Consider the following 19,152-nt stretch of genomic DNA (forward strand, 5'->3'; position numbering starts at 1 on the left):
TAAATGCCAAACTACGACACAGACATTTACTGAATTTCTTACTGGCTCAACAGTGAAGGCCAAATTCAATTCCTGATTCTTAACGACAATTTTCTTTAAAAAACAAAGCTGAGACTTAAAAACTACATAATGATGCAAATGTGAAGCAGCACAAGACCAACCAGCCTTCAAGTAGGTTTACTTGTCCAGCAGTTCTTAGTTCTGTGTATGTGGCAGTTTACACAGACTGCAAACAGGCCACTGGCATTTGTGAGTTTTTGCAGAGGACAATAAAAAGGACATTTGAGTATTTCTTGACATAAAAACATCCACTTTTTGACACTCAAGCCCTTCATTCATAGACAAAGTGACCTTCCAACTGAACTGAAAGTGAGAAATATTAAATATATTCTCAAGTGTAAAGTATTTTTATATCCATGTTACAAGAAGAGTCCTGACAGTGGAACCTTATACACCTATTAAGCCCTTTTGTTTCACATCTACCAATACTACAGAACTCTTGCTGCCAAATTTGAATTTTCAGGTAAATATCATGTTTGCCTTAAATGAAAAAGTATCAAGCCATGCCAAACAAAAACGCAAGTAACTACTGTTGTGACATTTTTCCAACATATTTTTTTGGTGTTGACATATTTCTAAGATTTCTAACTCATGAAATGTATCTAGTCAATATCGTAGTGAAATCCAAATGCTGCCCTAAACTGAAAAATCAATCTATAGTTTATATACTTAGCCTTCCAAAAGGAAAATTTAATACCTCTCTAGTAGAACTCAACTCTTCATCTGAGTCTTTTGCAATTCATTTTACTAGGTACCTCCCCTACTAGGAGGTAGCTTCCAAGAGACCACATGTCTAATTTTTAAGTGTTAGTTTTCCTTTCCACAGACAAAGAGATTTTTGCAGCAAAACTCAAAGATACTTCCAAAAAGCATAAATATTATTAATTACTGTTTGCCCTTTCTCTTACCTTAAACTAAGCCTGGACCCACAACTGAACATTTAACTAACATTTCAATTTGCTGATGAATCCGCTTGATTCCAAAATATTAGAGCAAGACAGAAAATACAAGCTGACATGCTCTTATTTTGTTTTGTTTATAGAAAGTATGCTTTTTCCCTACCTTTCCAAGACAAAAAGACCCATGAATAAAATACTTGAATATACCCAACAGCAATGGAGAGAATCTAAAGACTTCCTATTCTCCTGCCTATAACACTCTGCAGTAGGCAGATACAGAAAGCAAGAAAAGGCAAAAAAAAGGAAAGGGTAAGCCATCCTTCCAAGTTTACAGTAATTTTGTCTGGCTTATTTTCAGGGTGAATCCAAATCATGACACATATTAGCTCAAAGAACTTCATTATATAGATTTTTCCAGGTCTTTTAGTCCATTTCAGCTTTGTTGTTCACGGAATTCCATTAATTAATTAAATATACATGAATTAATTAAATATGCATCAGAATAAAGAGTGGTTTATTTTAAACTGCTGCCTGGTAATGGTTTTATCTGATGTTTTTTCCTGGGGCAAAAAAAAGTTGTTACTCACAGTTCATCTCAAAACACAAGACTTCTCAGGCCTTCAGTCCATTTATCTCTATTCACCAACAGTTTTCCAAGAACAAGTCCAAAGTTTGACCACCGCTAACCTTCTTCAGCTTGTTTTCTGTTGCACCACATTTTCTGACAGGTGGGCAGAAACACACACAGAGTCAACACATAATTCTGCCATTTAGTCCAGGACACACACCTGTTTTCATTTTACTGCCCCTACACTTCAGAATATTGCTGCTGCTTCAGGGTACCTGAGCACACAGCTGCTCTTTAGAAGAGACCGTAATGAAGGAGCTTCTGAACAAAAACACTAACATAAAGCCCACTCACTGGGTGCATTCAGCCTGAATTATTTATCTTCAATCATGATTCTATATTTACTAGAATTTAATTTTACCAGCAATTTTATAATCTAATGAACAATGAACTCCTACTGTGTCTGTCTGCAGTCAGCTTTATTTTTCTATTATCGTTTCTATCCTTTTCTCACTCATGTCTTCCCTTCAGGTATTTATGAACACATAGAGCAAGAGTCATGAATAATTCTATTTGTAACTTTCCTTTATGTAAAGTAAATAATTTATTCTTTCCTTTGGTTATTTCTAAGCCGCTAACCCAGCAAACTTGTAAATGTCTGGTTTTTACAAAGTCTTCAAAAAGAATCTCAAACATTCTTCTGAAAAAAATTCCGCAGTTATGTTATTAAACTGAACAGAGGAATATCAATTAACAATGAATCCTTCAAGAAAATGAGACCTGTGAAACACAACCACCTTTATCAAAACATACACTAGACCCTTCCTTTATATTTGGTCATGCAAGAAGTTCTGGTTTTTTATGGTATCAGCCCCATCCAACCACTCCAAGAGATCTAGGCATTTCTGTGAAAAAAATGTATTTACAGTAGCCATCCTCATCACAACCTCCACCAGACACAGCAGCCCCAGCACATCAGTGAGCTCAAAAAAAGAGGCAACACACAAGTACTCTCACTTTGATGCCCCACTGAGCATCTCTTCCAACAATTAACAGTCACAATTGTTAACCACCTATGAAAGACTCAGAAGAGTATCACTCATCACTAGCCTACATTTCCTTCCCTCATCTGCTTTTTAATATGAAGTCAGATTCATATTTTCTACTTTGCACTGGCAAGGCAGTACAAGGTTTAATGTTTCAATCTGCTTGGGACAATAGCAAAGGTCTAGATATCAAAGCTCCTTTGGAGTTCTAGCCATACTCATGGCTAATTCCTCTGAAATTCTTTGGCATATACCACAATGCATAGGTATATAACAGGTATCATTCTGCTGACTGGATTTAAACACTTACTGAAATTTAAAATTCCAATTGAGTGACTACATGATCTGTGCTCCCCCTGGTGCCCTTTTATGTCTCTCTCTGAGCCTTACTGATTGACAAGTTTCTTACTTTTGATGTGCAAGACTTTCAGGTCTTTAATGCATTTGGCAAAACAGTTCTCAACCCTCTGTCTTAATAAAAGTCTATTTTGTTTGCTCTTTCCAGTTTTCCTTAATTCAACAGTTTCTGCTTCTTACAGACCATCTTCTTAGTCTATATCCTTCCAGATAAGAATTAATGCTATACTAACAGCATATGGCAGCACAACCACACTAGCATTTTACCTTCTGGTTTATACCTGAAGAAGCTTCTCAAAACAGAGATGCTTTTTTAAAATTTAATGTTACAGTAGTTTGCAATTTTGTAAACATTCTTGCTCAGATAAGGTTACTGGAACACTGTCACAAAAAAAACTCAGCTCTCATGTATAAAAACAAGATCCTGTATGCTGTTCCGGACTAACCCCAGCGTAACTTCTTACCAGCTGAAGGAAAAATGCAGTGTCTGAAAAAAAGACAGGTAAAGTGGAATATTCAGACAGCCAATACAGGAATAGTTTTTACTTGGGTATTTTGTCCACATAGCTTCTATGATTTTCATAAGCATTTCTTAAGTCAGGACTGTGGCAGTATTTTAACCATTATGAACACAGTTTCCATCTACAGCACGATGTACATGCAGATACAAGTAACATTCTAACTCTTCTTTTTATAGAACTTCCTTTAACATACAGTTAAGTCAGTCTTCTCAATTTCCTTCTGGCTTCTTAAAGAATTTGGATTCTCAACAGCATCACAGGACAATCTTCTGTAACAGGCATTTAAGATTCCTATTGTTTTACTTTACTAGCAAATGCAGGCCTTTTAATCAACTTTTTCACAACAGTTTTACTGTATTTATAGAAATATTGGGAAAGAAATGTGTTGGTAAGCTCTGTCGTCTTACCTAATATAAGATGGCAAAGATTAGAACACAGGGATGCAGAAGAGCGGTTACTTGTACTTGTGTGGTGGTTTCATATTGATTGACATGTGGGGAAAGAAGTAAGAAACACCCATGGAAGTAATTTCTCTGAGAGAAAGTGCTGGGAGCTTCCTCTGTGCCTGGGAAAGACCAATAGCTGGCAAGTTCTTAGTACTGACATTTTACACCATTTAGAAATTAGCGCTGCCTTTGTGAGATCCACATTTTAAAAACGGTAAGCCCGGGAATTCTCTCTCTTTGGTTCTGGCTTCGAAAGGTAGCTGAGCTCTGGTGGGGTTGGCCCCGCTCCCCTGCAGCCAGGACGGGGGGCAGCCAGGCCTGACCCCAGCGGCTCCCAGGCAGGGGATAGGTTGAGCCAGGCCACGGCTGCTGACATCTCCTCAACACTAAGCTCTCCCTCCCTGGCCCCCACGGACAGCTCCGACTGCCCCCCGAAGCAGCAGCCAGGTGGAGGGAGGGGCCCAGCGCGCCGTGGCCACTGGGAAATATATTAACCCTTTCACTACACAAATGAGACCGACAAACCTCAATCCTCTCTCCAGGGACAGAAAAAGAGCGATCAACACGTAGAAAGACGACATGAGAACACCAAGGTCAGTAAAGAGAGTCAAGCCTCAGATGGAAGAAGAATGAGGAGTTGCTCTAATGGGGCTGAAATATTCTTTTGATAGGGCCTTGGAGATGGACAATGATTTACTGAAATATCTCCTTTAATTCATCAGAGTATGGGGGAATGAAGTATTCAAACTGAAGTAGACAGTGGAGTAGCTGTGATCTCATTAGACGCTTAAACAGAAAGAGAGAGAGATGAGAATGATGGAGACCCTTTGCCTCCAGGGAGAGAAGAAAACCTCTGTTCGCATGGATGATCATAGAGACAGATGAAGAGAACCTTTGCCTTTGAAGAACTCATCCTTAAAATAATACCCCATGAGTTCATGGCCTATGAACACACCTCTTGGAGGGCTGTGAAAATGGGAGGAATGTCACAATGCAGAATTTTTGCCCGGGTGGCTGCTATTTGTGAAAATGAAAAGCCACGAGAAAACTGTTTCTTGTGGAGAAGTCTCCATGGCATGACAAGAGAAAACTCCTTTCCCTACAAGAACTGATGAAAGACTATTGTATAGTTGGTACCGTTTTAACATCCCAGCTTGTCAGTTGTAAAGGGAAGTTGGGCAAGGAGAAGAAAGGTGTTATGGATGTTTTGTTCTGATGTTTCTTATTCTTGTAGTCCTGCTAATAAAATTATACCTTTTAAGTTTTAAGCCTGTTTTTACCTTCTCCTAATCCATATCTCACAGCAAGAAATGAGTATGTGCACTGGTGATTTTAGCCTGTGCTAAGCCCACCACATTATCTGGTACATTGGCCAGGAAACTCAAATTGGCAAATCTAAGCCACTACAACTTGCTACATTATTCAGGTTGCTAATTTTAACAGCCTGGAAGAACCTACCATTTACTGATGTTCTTACCGCTAAGCACAGCAAGCAGCAGCCACTTACAGGCTGAACTACTGCAACAGAATTAACATATTCTGTTTATCAAAAAATTATCCCTTCTACTGTTTTAGAAAAGGCAGCCACTCTTCTAGTTCCTAGGTTAAAATACCACTCAGACAACATTCTCAGACTTTTGCAGTGTTTTTCTTCAACGGCACATTTCTAAGAAAGGAGATCATCCATTTTACTCATTTACTACAAACATTATTATACATAAGACTGACTTATTACTTCAAGGGCTAACTTCAATGCAGTGAAACTAAATACTCAAACATCAACAAACTAGAAAGCAAATGAAAAGCTACAGAGACTTTGTTCCCTCAAGAAAGCATGTGGCTCCATTTCAACGTGACTACACTACTAAGCACATTAATTTCTTCTAAAGGAACAGATAGAAACATGATTGCATCTTTTATGTGGAACAACTAATGCTTTTTAAAAACATATTCTTTACTTATTAAAATAAATATTTTTCTAGCTGACACCTAACACATCAGCCAAGAATCCTTATAAAAGGAAAGAAGAGATGCCACAGTTAAAGCATGGGGGTCTAACACTACAGATGTGTAGAAAATGGAGGTAAAGAAATGGGAAGTAAAGGCAGCATCTCAAAAGAATCTGTTGAAATAAAGGTTACAAGTCATAGAATACATACATAGAATAAAATTCCTTCAGTGAAACATGAATTCCAAAACACATGTGACTTCACTGTCTCTAGACTAAATGATGAAATGCACATCAGTCACTGCACTTATTTTGGAAATCTGTTGAACTGTACCTTCACCTATGACTAGGGCAAAGCACAATTGCACTATCATGGAAATGCAGGTGAAATCTCACACTACAACAATTAAATGCATTCAATAGCTGAAATCAGTCTTACAGTCTAAAGCAGGAAACCGTCTAAGGAACACAGTTCAGTGAAATAAAGGGGGAGATATATATCTATATATATACACACACAGGGACAGAGAGAGAGTGTGTATGTGAATGCAATAATGCATTCTCAGACAGACTTCTCCCAATATGATCTAAGATTAAGACATGTGCAAAAGGGGCTAAAAATACAACTATGACCAAGAAGAGATGAACTACAATTCTTTACATTCCCATTCATAACACACATCAGATGCCTTTACCTTTGTATACTAGTTCTCCTCAACACCAGTAAGGCTCAGGCACTACTACTCTATGCCCTATGCAATGCTCTAAGCACACAGATGAAAGGAACTATAAGAACACAGTGCTACATTCACAGACTGTACTGCTGCACCAAATCAGTCTCATACTGCAACGTTATTCAGATAGCAATTATCTTCATCACTGTAACTGTCCAGAAGGCAAAATCAAAAAAAAAACCAACAAACCTCAGCTATATAGAACTTACTGATCAGAGCTGTGAAAGGTTTTACAGACAGGTACACTAAACACCAAACTCAAATACAAATTGAGTTTACTTTGCAAGTTAGCTACAGAGGAGAGACTAGAAGAAAAAAGTACTTTGTTCTCATCCACAAAACTAAGAGTAGTTTGTAAAATATATTGTACCTTTTCCACAAGAGCTCATGCTGTTCTTATTTCCTCTCTAAGCTTTCTCTTTGCCCCACAGTCATGCAAGTCAGAGTCCATCCTAACTTTAGACCAAATTTCTTGCCAATTAGATTTTACCTCTTAGGAACACCTTGACAGCTGATACACTCAAGAAACCAAGTCTGTTGGATTGATTTGTACTGTAAATTTCCAAACCTAAGTAACAGAATTTGTCTGCATTTTGAAGAAAATCAGAAACTAATCTACTTTTGCAAACTATGTCAATCCAATAAAACTCAGTTACCTTATTAATGGCTGGATGGACTTTGGAAAAGCTGCATCATAAAAAAGAATTAAAAATAAGCAGATGTACACCTCCAATTTAATACATGGCAATGGTAGATCCACTATGTAAGTTTCTGAAGTGCATTACTCCTGATGAAAAAAAAACATCGCAATAATTTTGTTGCACCAGTGAAGGAGAATGCCATATGTTAAACCTTGGGACTGAATCAGCAAGCTTGCTATGCAAATAAATGAAACCACTGAACCCCCAAATCCCTGTCTCAATAACATTATTTTCCAAATGCTCAAAGATAGCAAGTGATTAACATACCAGACAAGTCAGATTGCAACAGCAGAAACATATTACTGATGAGAGACTAATTATGCCCATGGTATTCAGGTATTCATTACATCAGTCACTGAAATATTAAAGAGAAGTAACTCTTGGTAAAATTCTGAGCAGCAGACTCTTAACTCAAAATGCACCCATCAAAGCACTACTGGCAACAGACCCTTCATATTCAAAGTCAGCATCTCTGCAACTCAAAAAAAGCTGGAAAAGCTTTTCTGGATTTAAGTATTTTCTGGATTTAAGTACTGCTGCAGCTTGCCATATAATAGAAGCAGCTCCTTTAAAATCATCACCAAAAGAACAATGTGTTTCAGAGACTTCTAAAGATATCACACTGGTTGTTTACTGTGCATTACTAATCAGGTTTTAGAGAGAAAAAAGAGCTTTTACTACTTTCTCATAGGATTCCATCAGAAGATGTCTTCAGAAATCCTGAAGTCACGTACAAAGCAGAAAAAGAGGATTGGAAGATTAAGGATATCAAAAACTATGACGAAGAACAACCTAATGAGATGTAAAGCTATGACTGAGCAAGGCTAAACTAGTTCAAGAGCCCAAAAACATGCTTCTGTTAAGCGAATTAAGTGATCAGTACAGAGAAAGTTAAGTGATCTCAATGCATGATATGTAGAGAAGCTAGTATTTTATTTTCTTAATTCCTCAGAGACTTCCCTGATCCACAACTATGAAGGGAGAACATATCCCAAACTTTTTAATAGAAAATACTTCACAGCAAAACCTATTTCTGGTAATTCAGTATTCACCAAAGGTCACACTCACTCAATACTGCATTTGTACCAATACAATAAGCAGTTATCTTTCTTTAATTTAAAAGGATTAGCTTTGACATTCAAAATAATCAAAGTAGCCTAAAATAGAATCAATGCATTAAACGAATAGCTATGACTATATCAAGATGTTGACATTACTATCATAAATGGAAGTAGTGTCTTAAAAAAACAACTTTCATTGCTACTTAGAAGAATCAGAGAACCACATAGGAAAATCCATTATTTTTTTGGATTTCCAAATGGCATGTGACAACATTTGACATATGCCCTTATGTAGGCTTATGAAGAAATAAAGCTGACATGAGATGATATATATAAAGATATACATATATAGATACATATCTTCATATAGATAAAGAAGTGTTTTAAACAGAAAACAAGCAGCTGGAACTCTTAGTTTCCATATTAAAGTAAGATCACAGATGAAGCCTCAAAGCACAAAAACATCAGGCAAGTCCCATGTTAGTAATCAGGAGACAAAGTACAAGATAGAACAAGCCAGCCCAAGATGCAAGAATACTGCGACATTATCACACACAGGTGAGGTTCATGTGAGTCCCAGAGATAAAACAGGGACTGTAAAGCATACAGAGGAGATAAACATCTAGAGGCAGGAAACAATTTCAATACAAAAAATTATTTAACAGGATAGAAAACAAACAACTGCCAGGTGATTCAACCTCCCCCTCCTCCTTTTTCATGTCCCCTGCAAAAAGCACTCATGATCTGCCTCTGTAAAGCACAGACAGCAACTGGCTGCCACTACAACCCTAGTGACAGCCTCGGGAAACAACAGTAACAAAAAAATCATTACATAATGCACAGCTTTACTGTAGCAATGTAACATCTTCCCACAGGTCATTGCTAATGCCAGATCATAAAATATCAATGCAAGACACATTCATACACAAAATCTACGATAAGCACAACAATGCACTGCCTACAGCCCAGACAGTCCAAGAACCACAGGTAATTTAAAGCTGGGAGATGCTTCCAGGAAATATCACCATAAGCTCATGTTGATATATTCTTTTCCCAATATTTTCCATTGGCCTCTAAGGGTCTCACCCAGTACAACTGTAGATATTCTTATTGCCAGCTGCCTTTACTGCCAAAGCCTAACAACTGTCAAAAACAACATGAAGCTGATGCCAGGATTAAACTGCTCCAAACATTTCCCATTCTTCTTTACACAGAGATATGAGCACCTGTCATGGAAGGCCTTCTCATATTTTACTACTGTAGGTCAGCCTTTCTGACTTCTAGTACACCTCTGGTGACTCAAGACTACTGCTGCCAAAATGTTCCCTCCATTCCACTGCCCAAAGCATCAGTCTCTAACTCTACACTAGGTATCTATTCACTTTCCATGGAAACTTTGTGCTTTACCGAGGCAATTTACTTGACCACAGGAAAAAAAAGAGACATTCTGTTCTTCTGACAATTCATCCAGCAGCTATCTTGGAACTTTCCTTCATACCAACCTTCAGTCATTAAAAGAAATCCATTTAATTAACTACATCCTGATGCTCTCTCCAGAAATTTACTATGAATAACAGCCAACTAGCTCCACACTTCCCTTTGCATACACTCCAGCATATACTGCCTAGTTCTACCCTGACCCTATAGTCAAGCAAAACAAGAATTGAGTGTACCATGCCAGCATGACCTGCCTCTTACATTAACACCTCCACTACAGGTGTCCACCTAGCATCACAGATAGCAGACAGCAAGGACTGGACAGGAGTGTGCATGAAGCATAGTCCACTGTGCTGCATCTTTACTAGGTGTTGGAGCGAAGGCCTCTAAAGCCCTTACAAGAACTGGACACCTCACTGCAGACAGTAAAGGCTTCAGAGCATTTACAAAGTCTACATTCTTTCAGCTCAAACTACAAGAAAACAATTTGCAGAAGGGGCTGACAATGTGGCATGCTCACACATTTATTTGTATCTGACAGCTCTGACAGCAGTATAATAAGCAAGGGTTGACAAACATGCAACTGGAGCTATGCAGTCCTGAATGCAATGGATTTTTAATAGTGAATTGCACTAAACTGTAATTAAATTTTACTTAGTTAAAGTTCTGAAATATATCAAAAATGCAAAAAAACCCTGTAAGACTGGAATTAGAAACCCTGCATAGAAGCGAAGAAATAAAGATGACCTAATACAGGCTTAGCATACAGGTGCATCACCATTATCTCTGGACATCACTTTTTGTTCACAGTATCATTCAGCTACAAACTGATGAACACTGAAGCTTCTGTGAAAGCACTACCATAAGCTTACTTTGCTTATGAGAACTCTCCCCAGGTACCTGCTGTAGTCATCAGGGAATGCTGTCCTGAATCCTCCTTCAGCGTAAGGAAATGCAGAGGTCTTGATGCTCTTGTACTATGCAGCAGAACTTGTGTGGCATTATCAAAAGAGAGTTAAAGACAAAAGCTATACAGGGGGAAAAATGAATGCTGGAAGTCATCAGACACTGTGCAAAACTAGTTAGTCCAGGCAGAGCACCATTCCAATGTATCATAACAGTTCTGATATCCAAGCTAATCCTCAACAAGCCAGTTCTGTTGTTTCTGCACAGCACTGTAATCTACCAAGCAGATATGCCAGGTGTTTCAGCACTTATCTCAGTCAACATCCACAATTAGACTGAACACACTTAGTTGAAAGTATTAAGCAGAACGGACTCATAATATTAAAAACACTTTAATTCTTTACTTACTTTGTTTAATTCTTATTAAGAAGCAAAATAATTAAATCTGATGTGATTTTATAACATTCACAAGGTATTAGCTACATCTTCAGAGAAAGCACTCTATTAGCTGTGGATCCAAACAAAAACAGTAGAGGCTTCAGCAAAAAGCTTAGAATAGCTTGACGAGGTCTTTTGAAGCAATATTTGAGCACTTTTAAACTCTCTGGATGCTTAAGTTACTCAGATACATTTAAGATACTAACTTTACAGAAACAGAAGGTATTTGCTGAACTAAGAATGCACACCCTGAAAGGCTAGATGCAGTTTTAAACCCCACAAGAGGATACTTTACAGTACCAAGAAATAACATGAAGTTCTGAACATCAGTCACTAGTTTGAATTAACCTCATAATATTAAGGACACTTCTCTGCCTTGCATCTGAAACCAATCATTTTGTCATCTGTAGCCTTAAACTAAACCCAGACACATAGGAATTTACAATGTTGCTAAATTAATCAATCTATTGAAGCACTGGAATAAATATGGCTTCAATCTCCTCACTCCTTACCTTCCAAAATTCTGTTAAAGTGTAACATAGGGCAATCTAGGGCATCCAAGAGCACAGCTTTAGGATGAAATCTAATCAAACACAGCTTTTCACACTTGTGTTTTATAGGAAAAACTTCCTTTGCAAAGATCTTCATGCTGCTATCAAAGTGGTGAAAGCATGAGGCCACTGGAAGAAAAGGAATGCTGTATACAAAACAGAGGAAAACAGTGTTTATACAGTATTCCTACATATCACCACATCTACTATCACAAAGCTACTGACTATGAGCAGTATGAATAAAACAACTTGGAGTGCTACAGATCATCCTCAGCTCTGAATGAGCAAGGCTGAGCTACAAAACTGCTTCAAAGCGCACAGGCAATTCATCAGAAGTAGAACTGCAGTCTGGGAAAGGGCTAACAAATTACCCAGTTTACTCTGTTACCAAAAGACCTGGAATCACTTGGAAATTCCAACACATTGTAAAAAAGCATTATTTTACAAACAATACTCACAGGAGAGTAAGCTCTACCATTCATGTACAGGAGAAGCATAAAAATACCTATGATCAAGTCCTTCCTCCTATAATCAATGCCCAAACCAGACTGCAGCTAGAAGTTTTCAGGATCACATTTTTTAACAGTTGCATATACCAGTAAGGCAACACTGAAGATGCTTTGTCAACAGATGATGAGTTATCAAAGTGATACTTCAGGACCAAGCTGACAGTTCCAGCAAACAGCAGAAAACTAAAGGAATGTAAGGGATCCACAAGAAACTCCTGTAGGGATCTGTCCCCATCCCAGCCTTTTCAGTGTATTTTTACATGAATTGCCAAATAACACACCAGCCAGGCTTCAGGAAAAAGTTAAGCTCACCACTATACAAGAATTACTGCAGAAGACAGATACCTAAATCCACTCCATCAGTGACAGTATTCTTATTTCAATCATGCAAACACTTCATAACAAATTACTAACACTGAACAGAAAATTGTTTAAGAATATATACTTGTGCAAGATTCACCTAGGGTGACAGAACTCAAACTTTAAGGTATGAACTGCTTGTCATATTTGGGTCTATGGTTTCAAGACTCATGCTCTCCTTCAGCACCAGTTAGTTCCCTGCTGCTTTAAGGAATGGTTTGGAACTACAGTATCACACATGCTTCAGTTACTGGTATCCCACTGCCAGAATCAGGTCCCACTTTTGTAAAAAAGATCCTTGACAGAAGATTAGGAGACACAGATCCCACATTCAAAGATATTTAGCAAAAAAAACAGCCATTAACACATCAACAAAAGAACTACCTACATTACAGAACTGAGCAGTGCAACTGAATCTCAGCTAAACAATTTCCTTGCCTATGGATTCTCTGTAAACTCATACTTGAAGAGTGGTATAGCCTCTATTACAGGAAAGCTAAAAGAAAAAAGGACAGAAGAATAAAAATAAAAATATGAGAATGGCATAGGTGGTGCTGCCTAACAGCTACAGGACAAAACTTGCAGTGCTTGGACTTCATTCACAGGTTTGCCATTGATCTGCTGGGTGAACTCAGGCTGCTGCTTCCTCCACTTGTCTGGAGATCTGCCTCACACAGAGTTGACTTGAATTGAGAAGTTAATTCGGTGCTCTACCAGATCTCTATGAAATTAAAACAAAAACTTCACAGAATTTTAAAGACACTATTGGAACTTGAGACATACAAACTTCTTAGTATAGGACTTAAAGTTCCTAGTGCAAGACACCTCTTAAAGATTCAAATTCTAGCTTCCTGTAAGAAATTTTAATTTTCAATGTCAGTCCAGAACTAAAAAGCAGTAGTCACAAGTCTTGTCCTCCCCCTCTGGAGGTTATGGTTTGCAAAAACAGAATTTTAAAAATATATTTTAATACTGCTTCATAACTTTTAACATACTCAGCACGTGACAGTGCTTCACAAAAGAGAAAAGGAAGACACTGTCCATAAGTTAAATCTCTCACTTGAAAATCCCCAGCTCGCACCCTGTTATCTTTAGCTATTCCCCCTCTACAAATATGCAGTGCCTTTATTCCATAGGCATACAAGGGTCTTGATGTTAGGATATTCCAAGAAACTGTTTTTGAAGTGACATCAGAAATCTGCTACAGTCAGTCAATGCAGCTAGCACTTTTTTCCCAATAATAAAGTAACTTTAATTTTAGGAAGTAATATTTCCCCTTGGTTGAATGAAATTTTACAGATGAAACACAGCAGTCCCTTCTCCATGCCAATCAGATCAAACTGAATACTCGGCCTTCCTAACTACCCGTTTATATGAGAAAGGTATAGCTTACAAGATAGGATAAGCTTCATAAAAGCATTCTCTTAAAGAAGGCAATATTTCTGTACAGGTATTGGCTAGCTCAACCTATCCTAGAGCTAAAACACACTTGAGAGAAATATTCTATCTTTCTGACTTTCATGCCTATCTCAGACAGAACTCGGCACCTCCTTTTCAACTGATGTTGCTAACATTCCCCAAGCTAACCAGCTTGATGCAGCCTCAGCAGAGGCATTTAAAAATTAACGCAGGAGTTTTGAATTCTTCTGAATGGAAGCCTTCCACTTCCTGTTTAAAATCTGAATTAACACCTGATAGCTCTGACATGCATCCTGCACACAACTTTTCTTTAATTATTGTAGGTGACCTCTGATCATGGCCGGACAACTTCACCTCTCAACCTATTACAACGTAAGGCCTAAACCCCTTTATCTACGGGTTCCCCAGCACTGCTTGAATCGCTGCTTCGGCCAAGAGCCACCCAGCCGGCACAGACCAAGGTGATTTACAAAAGGGGCACGGGTTTGCGCCCTGCCATCGGCCTCCCTGCCGCGGCCAGCTCCAGAGGAGCTCCTGTGATCCAAACCACCACCCCTCTTCCCGGTGGGGCCGCAGGAGGCGGCCGAGCCCCCCTCCCTCCCTCTGGGACTGCAGCAGCCCCCAAGGCTCCGGCTGCTCACCCCTGCACGCCCGGGCTGTATTTCCTGGTCTTCCAGGGGGTGCCGGGGCTCTGCAGCGCTGGCTGAGGCGGCTGCCCCTGCTGGTGGGGGGAGTTGATGACAGCGACGCCGCGGCTGCCGGAGAGCAGGTAATTCATCCCATAGGTGCTGGCTTTATTCTCCCGTTTCCGGCGGCCCGGGTGGTACTGGTGCTGCTGAGGAGACGCCGGAGGCGGGTGCGGCGGCTGCTGGTGCCCATTCACAGCGTTCACTTTGTTCTCGTGGAAGTTGAAAAACTCCTCGGGTCCGGCCCCGCTGCCCAGCAGCCCGGGAGGAGCCACCGCCACCGCCCGGGGGCCGCCGGAGGAAGAGGAGGAGCCGCCGCCTCCGCTGCACGATCCCGAGGAGGAGAAGCCGGGGCTCTCAGTACCGGACTCCACCGACGAGCAGGACGAGGAGGAAGACACGGAAGGCGACTTCTGCAGCCGCCGCCCTCCCTCGCCGCCACCGTTCACCGCCACGGGGCCACCGGGGACTGTGGGCACCAGTCCAGTCAGCAGGGCTGGCGGGGAAGGCGAAGGCGAAGGCGGCGAGGAAGAGGAGCAGCAGGCGCCAGGCGCCCCGATCCGTACGCAGCCGTGCCCCTGAAGCGGAGAGGCAGCAGAGTCCAGCGCCGGGGAGTTGAGGCAGAGGTAGTGCGGGAAGCTGGCGCCGCCCCGGCCCCCCACACCCTGCGAGGTCTCCCAGATCTGCATCCACAGCGCATTCGCGGGTCCTTTCTGCTCGGGCTGGATCCAAGCCACGCGGGGATCCATCCACGTCCGCCCGCCGTCGCCGCCGTCCCTTACTGCCTGGCCGGAGCTCCGCGCCGCCGCCCGCTCCCTCGGTCGCTCGGCCCAGCAGCGGCGCTAGAAGCGGCCCGGCAGCAGCGGCATGTGTCGCGGGGAGGAGGGAGCGAGGGAGGGCGGCAGGGCGGCCGGAGGCAGAGCCGGGCGCCGTGAGCGCGGTTCGGGACGAAGCAAAGGCGGCGCAAACAGTACCCGATACTGCCCGGAGCGCTCCGCTCGCCGTTCCAATGTGGCGTGTCCCCCTCGCCAGGGCCAGAACTAGCACTGCGCATGTCCCGCAGATTTTAAACCTTCACCGGAGACGGCCGCCCTGGCAACCGCACATGCGCGGGAAGCAGGAGGAAGACGAGCTGGGAATGCTCCCCCACCTCGGCGCTCTCCCGCCTGCGCCGGCGCGGAGTGGGACAGATGTGCCTCAGCCCCGGAGGCGGGCGGGGAGAGCTGCGGGGCGGTTCCGGCAGTTCCGTAACTCCTAGAGTCGCGGAATGGGTCAGGCTGGAAGGGGCCATAGCGGTCCAGCCTCCCTGCTCAAGCAGAAGCATCCCAGAGCACGCGGCGCGCGATTGCTTCCAGACAGTTCTTGAATATCTCCAGTGAGGGAGACTCGACAACCTCTTTGGATAACTTGTTCCAGTGTGTAGTCACTCACACAGGAAAGAGGTTCTTCCTCATGTTTAGGTAGAACTTCCATTGCATCAGTTGCTGCCCTTGGCTTCTTGTCCTGTTGCTTGGCACCGCTGAGAAGAGCCTGGCTCCATCCTCTTGATATCTTTTCTTCAGATACTTGCAGACATTCATGAGGTTCCCTCTTACTTGTCTTCCCTCCATCTCCATGAGCAGCTGATGCAGCTGCAGCCCTGCTTCTGTGTTGGTTTCTCACAAATACTGCATTGTCTGACCCCTCCATGGCACAGCTTATCCCTTTGGAGAACTGTAGCCCAGTTCCCACAAAAATAAAAGGGTGGATTTTGAGGATCAATTCAGAGGAGAAGCAAGTGCAGGCAAACCTCCTTTGGGGAAGCTGGGCAATGGAGAGCGTGGGGCTGAGCAGGGCCATTCACTCCCGGGGGGAAAGGGGAGGCCTGGGTGATGTGTCCAGGCAGCACCATACAGTTCATAACCGAGAGAAGGCTTTCCTTGGATTGGTAGCATCAAGACAGCACCGCAAAGCAACACATTTCCACTGGGTACTTCAGTTTTTATTGGGCTTGAGTCAGGACAGGACAGGGAGACAGTGCCTGTTCCAAGGGGTGTCTCTAATGGATGGGTTTCGTGTGCAGTGATCACTAAGTAAAATGCATACTGCTATTGGAAGGGGATCAGACACAGGTGCGCTGTGATCTGAAACCAGCCTCCCAGAATGATGTCTGTAATGGTTCTCTTTCATTGATTAGCCTATTTCCTTGAGCAGCTTTAGCATGCCTATGGATAAAGTGTCCTCTCCTGAGGCAACCCCAGAAACTCCAACCATCTAGGACTTCCCAGACCATTCAACAGAGCACTTAACCTGACTGCAGAACAGCATAGAGAAGAGTTGTACGTGCATAAGCCCAAATACTACCAGGGAATCCTAGTTAGAACAGCCCTCCCATGCAATTGCATGGTTCTTCTTGAATGAATTAGCTGTCACAGAAGGTGAGAAAAGGAGAAGTCCCACTCTCCATAATCCTGCTAATTCCTTTCCCTGCTGCTTTGCACAACCCCTGATATTTATCAGTGAGCCAATTTAACTTGTTAATTCAGAGAAGACCACGCTTGGAAAAAAAGTAATAGTTTTCAGCAGTTTATTTTGAATTAGCTTACTTTGTGCTCAGAGCTGGCACTTAAGGAGGGGATGGAGAGAGAATGAGAGAACAAGACAGTCATTTGTTAGCAGAGGGTAGCTGTGCTTGATGTAACTGTGTTCTCAAACTATGCCCTTGGACTTCAGAGCAAGGGAAACTGATATTAGGGTGACAGCTTAATGTTTATTACCAGAAGTCATTTAGAAAAAGCAGAAATAGGCCCGTTTTCAGGACTAATAGCCAAAGTACACATAAGAGTACACAATAAACTAACCAAACCCAAACCACATGAAAGAGCTGTTAATTATGTCTGATGTAGGAGTATGTTCACTGCAATTTCTTGCATGGTCAATGAAGTGTTCAGATTTTCAACAGAGATTTCAGCTTGAGTTACTGATAGCAGTCCTTGGTTCTGTGGTTCATCTTCCAAAGAATTTTTGATTGTTTTGGTTTGGTTTTCATTGAACTTGAAAGAAAACAAATAAACAGGCCCCTTGACTCAGTTCTTTTTATATAAATACTGTAAGAAATAAACCAGAGAATTACACTGTCTCTTCTTTTAGCCCTGAATACTTTGCATTTCTACCTCTATGATGGCCTGACTACAGCAAGGAAAGATGGGGATCATCAGTATTTCTGCAAGGATAGCTGCTGTGGTATGCTAATGGTTGGAAGAGTTACTTTGTAGATTGACTGTGAAATACTGAGAAGGTTGAGGCGGCTACAGAGACCACATCTCAGCATTTTCATTTCCATGTTTTGACTTTTCATACATCCAATAAAGATCACATCTTCAATCTGCTGAGTTAAAACTCTTAAAATAAAGGAACACTGATCAGTAGGATCATAGAATCATAGAGTGATTGTATTGGAAGGAACCTTAAAGATCATCTTGTTCCAACCCTCCTGCCATAGACAGGGACACCTTCCACTAGACCAGGCTGCTTGAAGAGGTGGAGGGGTAAACCAAAAAGACACAATGGGCAATCTTATGGAGACCTTTCCAAGCTCATCAGTTTCATGACCCGTTTTCTTTTTTTCCTTCTCTGCCTTTCTGCCATCTTTTAAAAGCTGGCACTTTCAAGAGGGCCTGATTTCCCTCTTTGCTAAAATTATCTTGTTTCAGGTCTAAGTGGTAGAGACCACTCCTTTGTAAGAGGCAGTAACTCAGAAACAGCTTTTGAAAGAGGGATGACTCTGACCAATCCCAACACTGTCTTGGAAGAGGCTAGGCTGTTTCCTGAAGTAGCCACAGAGAGAGTTGTCTCTCACTGGCTTAAGCTGTGTTAGCCAGAATTTCTGAAGCTACAATAGTGCTTTGTCAGTTCTTTGTATGGGTTCAAGGCAGCAGATACCATGTAAGTGTAATAGAGAACATGGGATGGATGGGTAGGCACAATGTGCTTGAAGGTCCACATTTTAAATACTTGGAGAAGAAGGAAATTTCTGAGAAATCTATATGCAATGGTTTGATAATACACCAATTAATTTATCTATTTCATGATTATTTGTCAAAGCTTGTGGCCCATCACTGAAAAAAAAGGAGATATTACATGTTTCCTACATAAATATGTACAATATGGAGAAATAATACCTGGTGGTTTCTTGTGGTACAACAAGAAGAAAAATCATCATCTTCCTAACATCAGCTTTTTCTCTCCTCTGTTTCTAGCCTCTCCAGTGAGAAATCTAAATAAAACATGCTTCTAATTTTGTATCCTTAAAGTGAGAATTTCCCTCTAAAAGTAGCAAGTGAGAACTTCCTTTGCAATGATTAATTTTTTTAAAAGTCTGGTTGATTTTAATTCAGCTGTCCTTTTCTGAGTGAAACTCCACACTGAAGGTAAGATTCTCAGAATGTTTGAAAGTCAAATACTGTTTGTATCATAAGAAAAATATCCTTTCTTTTCAATCAATCTTCCCACTGTTGAATTTTGAG

General features: G+C 41.3%; 1 protein-coding gene across 7 annotated transcripts in view; it reads right to left on the reverse strand.

Annotated features, from left to right (window-relative positions):
* TENT4A (terminal nucleotidyltransferase 4A) overlaps positions 1-17,944 on the reverse strand; it is a 65,671-nt gene extending 47,727 nt beyond the window's left edge. For all 7 annotated transcript variants that reach the window (XM_014262041.2, XM_014262044.2, XM_088056011.1 and 4 more), the window contains exon 1: positions 14,603-17,944. In XM_014262041.2, the coding sequence (XP_014117516.1) occupies positions 14,603-15,396 (794 nt within the window). In that variant the 5' untranslated portion in view covers positions 15,397-17,944. The remainder of the gene's footprint in view (positions 1-14,602) is intronic.
* Between the last annotated feature and the right edge of the window lie 1,208 nt (positions 17,945-19,152).

The sequence above is a fragment of the Pseudopodoces humilis genome, chromosome 1, assembly GCF_049639895.1.
Source record: "Pseudopodoces humilis isolate 2021_Gansu_Grassland_sample_001 chromosome 1, ASM4963989v1, whole genome shotgun sequence".
In the NCBI taxonomy this organism is placed as follows: domain Eukaryota; kingdom Metazoa; phylum Chordata; class Aves; order Passeriformes; family Paridae; genus Pseudopodoces; species Pseudopodoces humilis.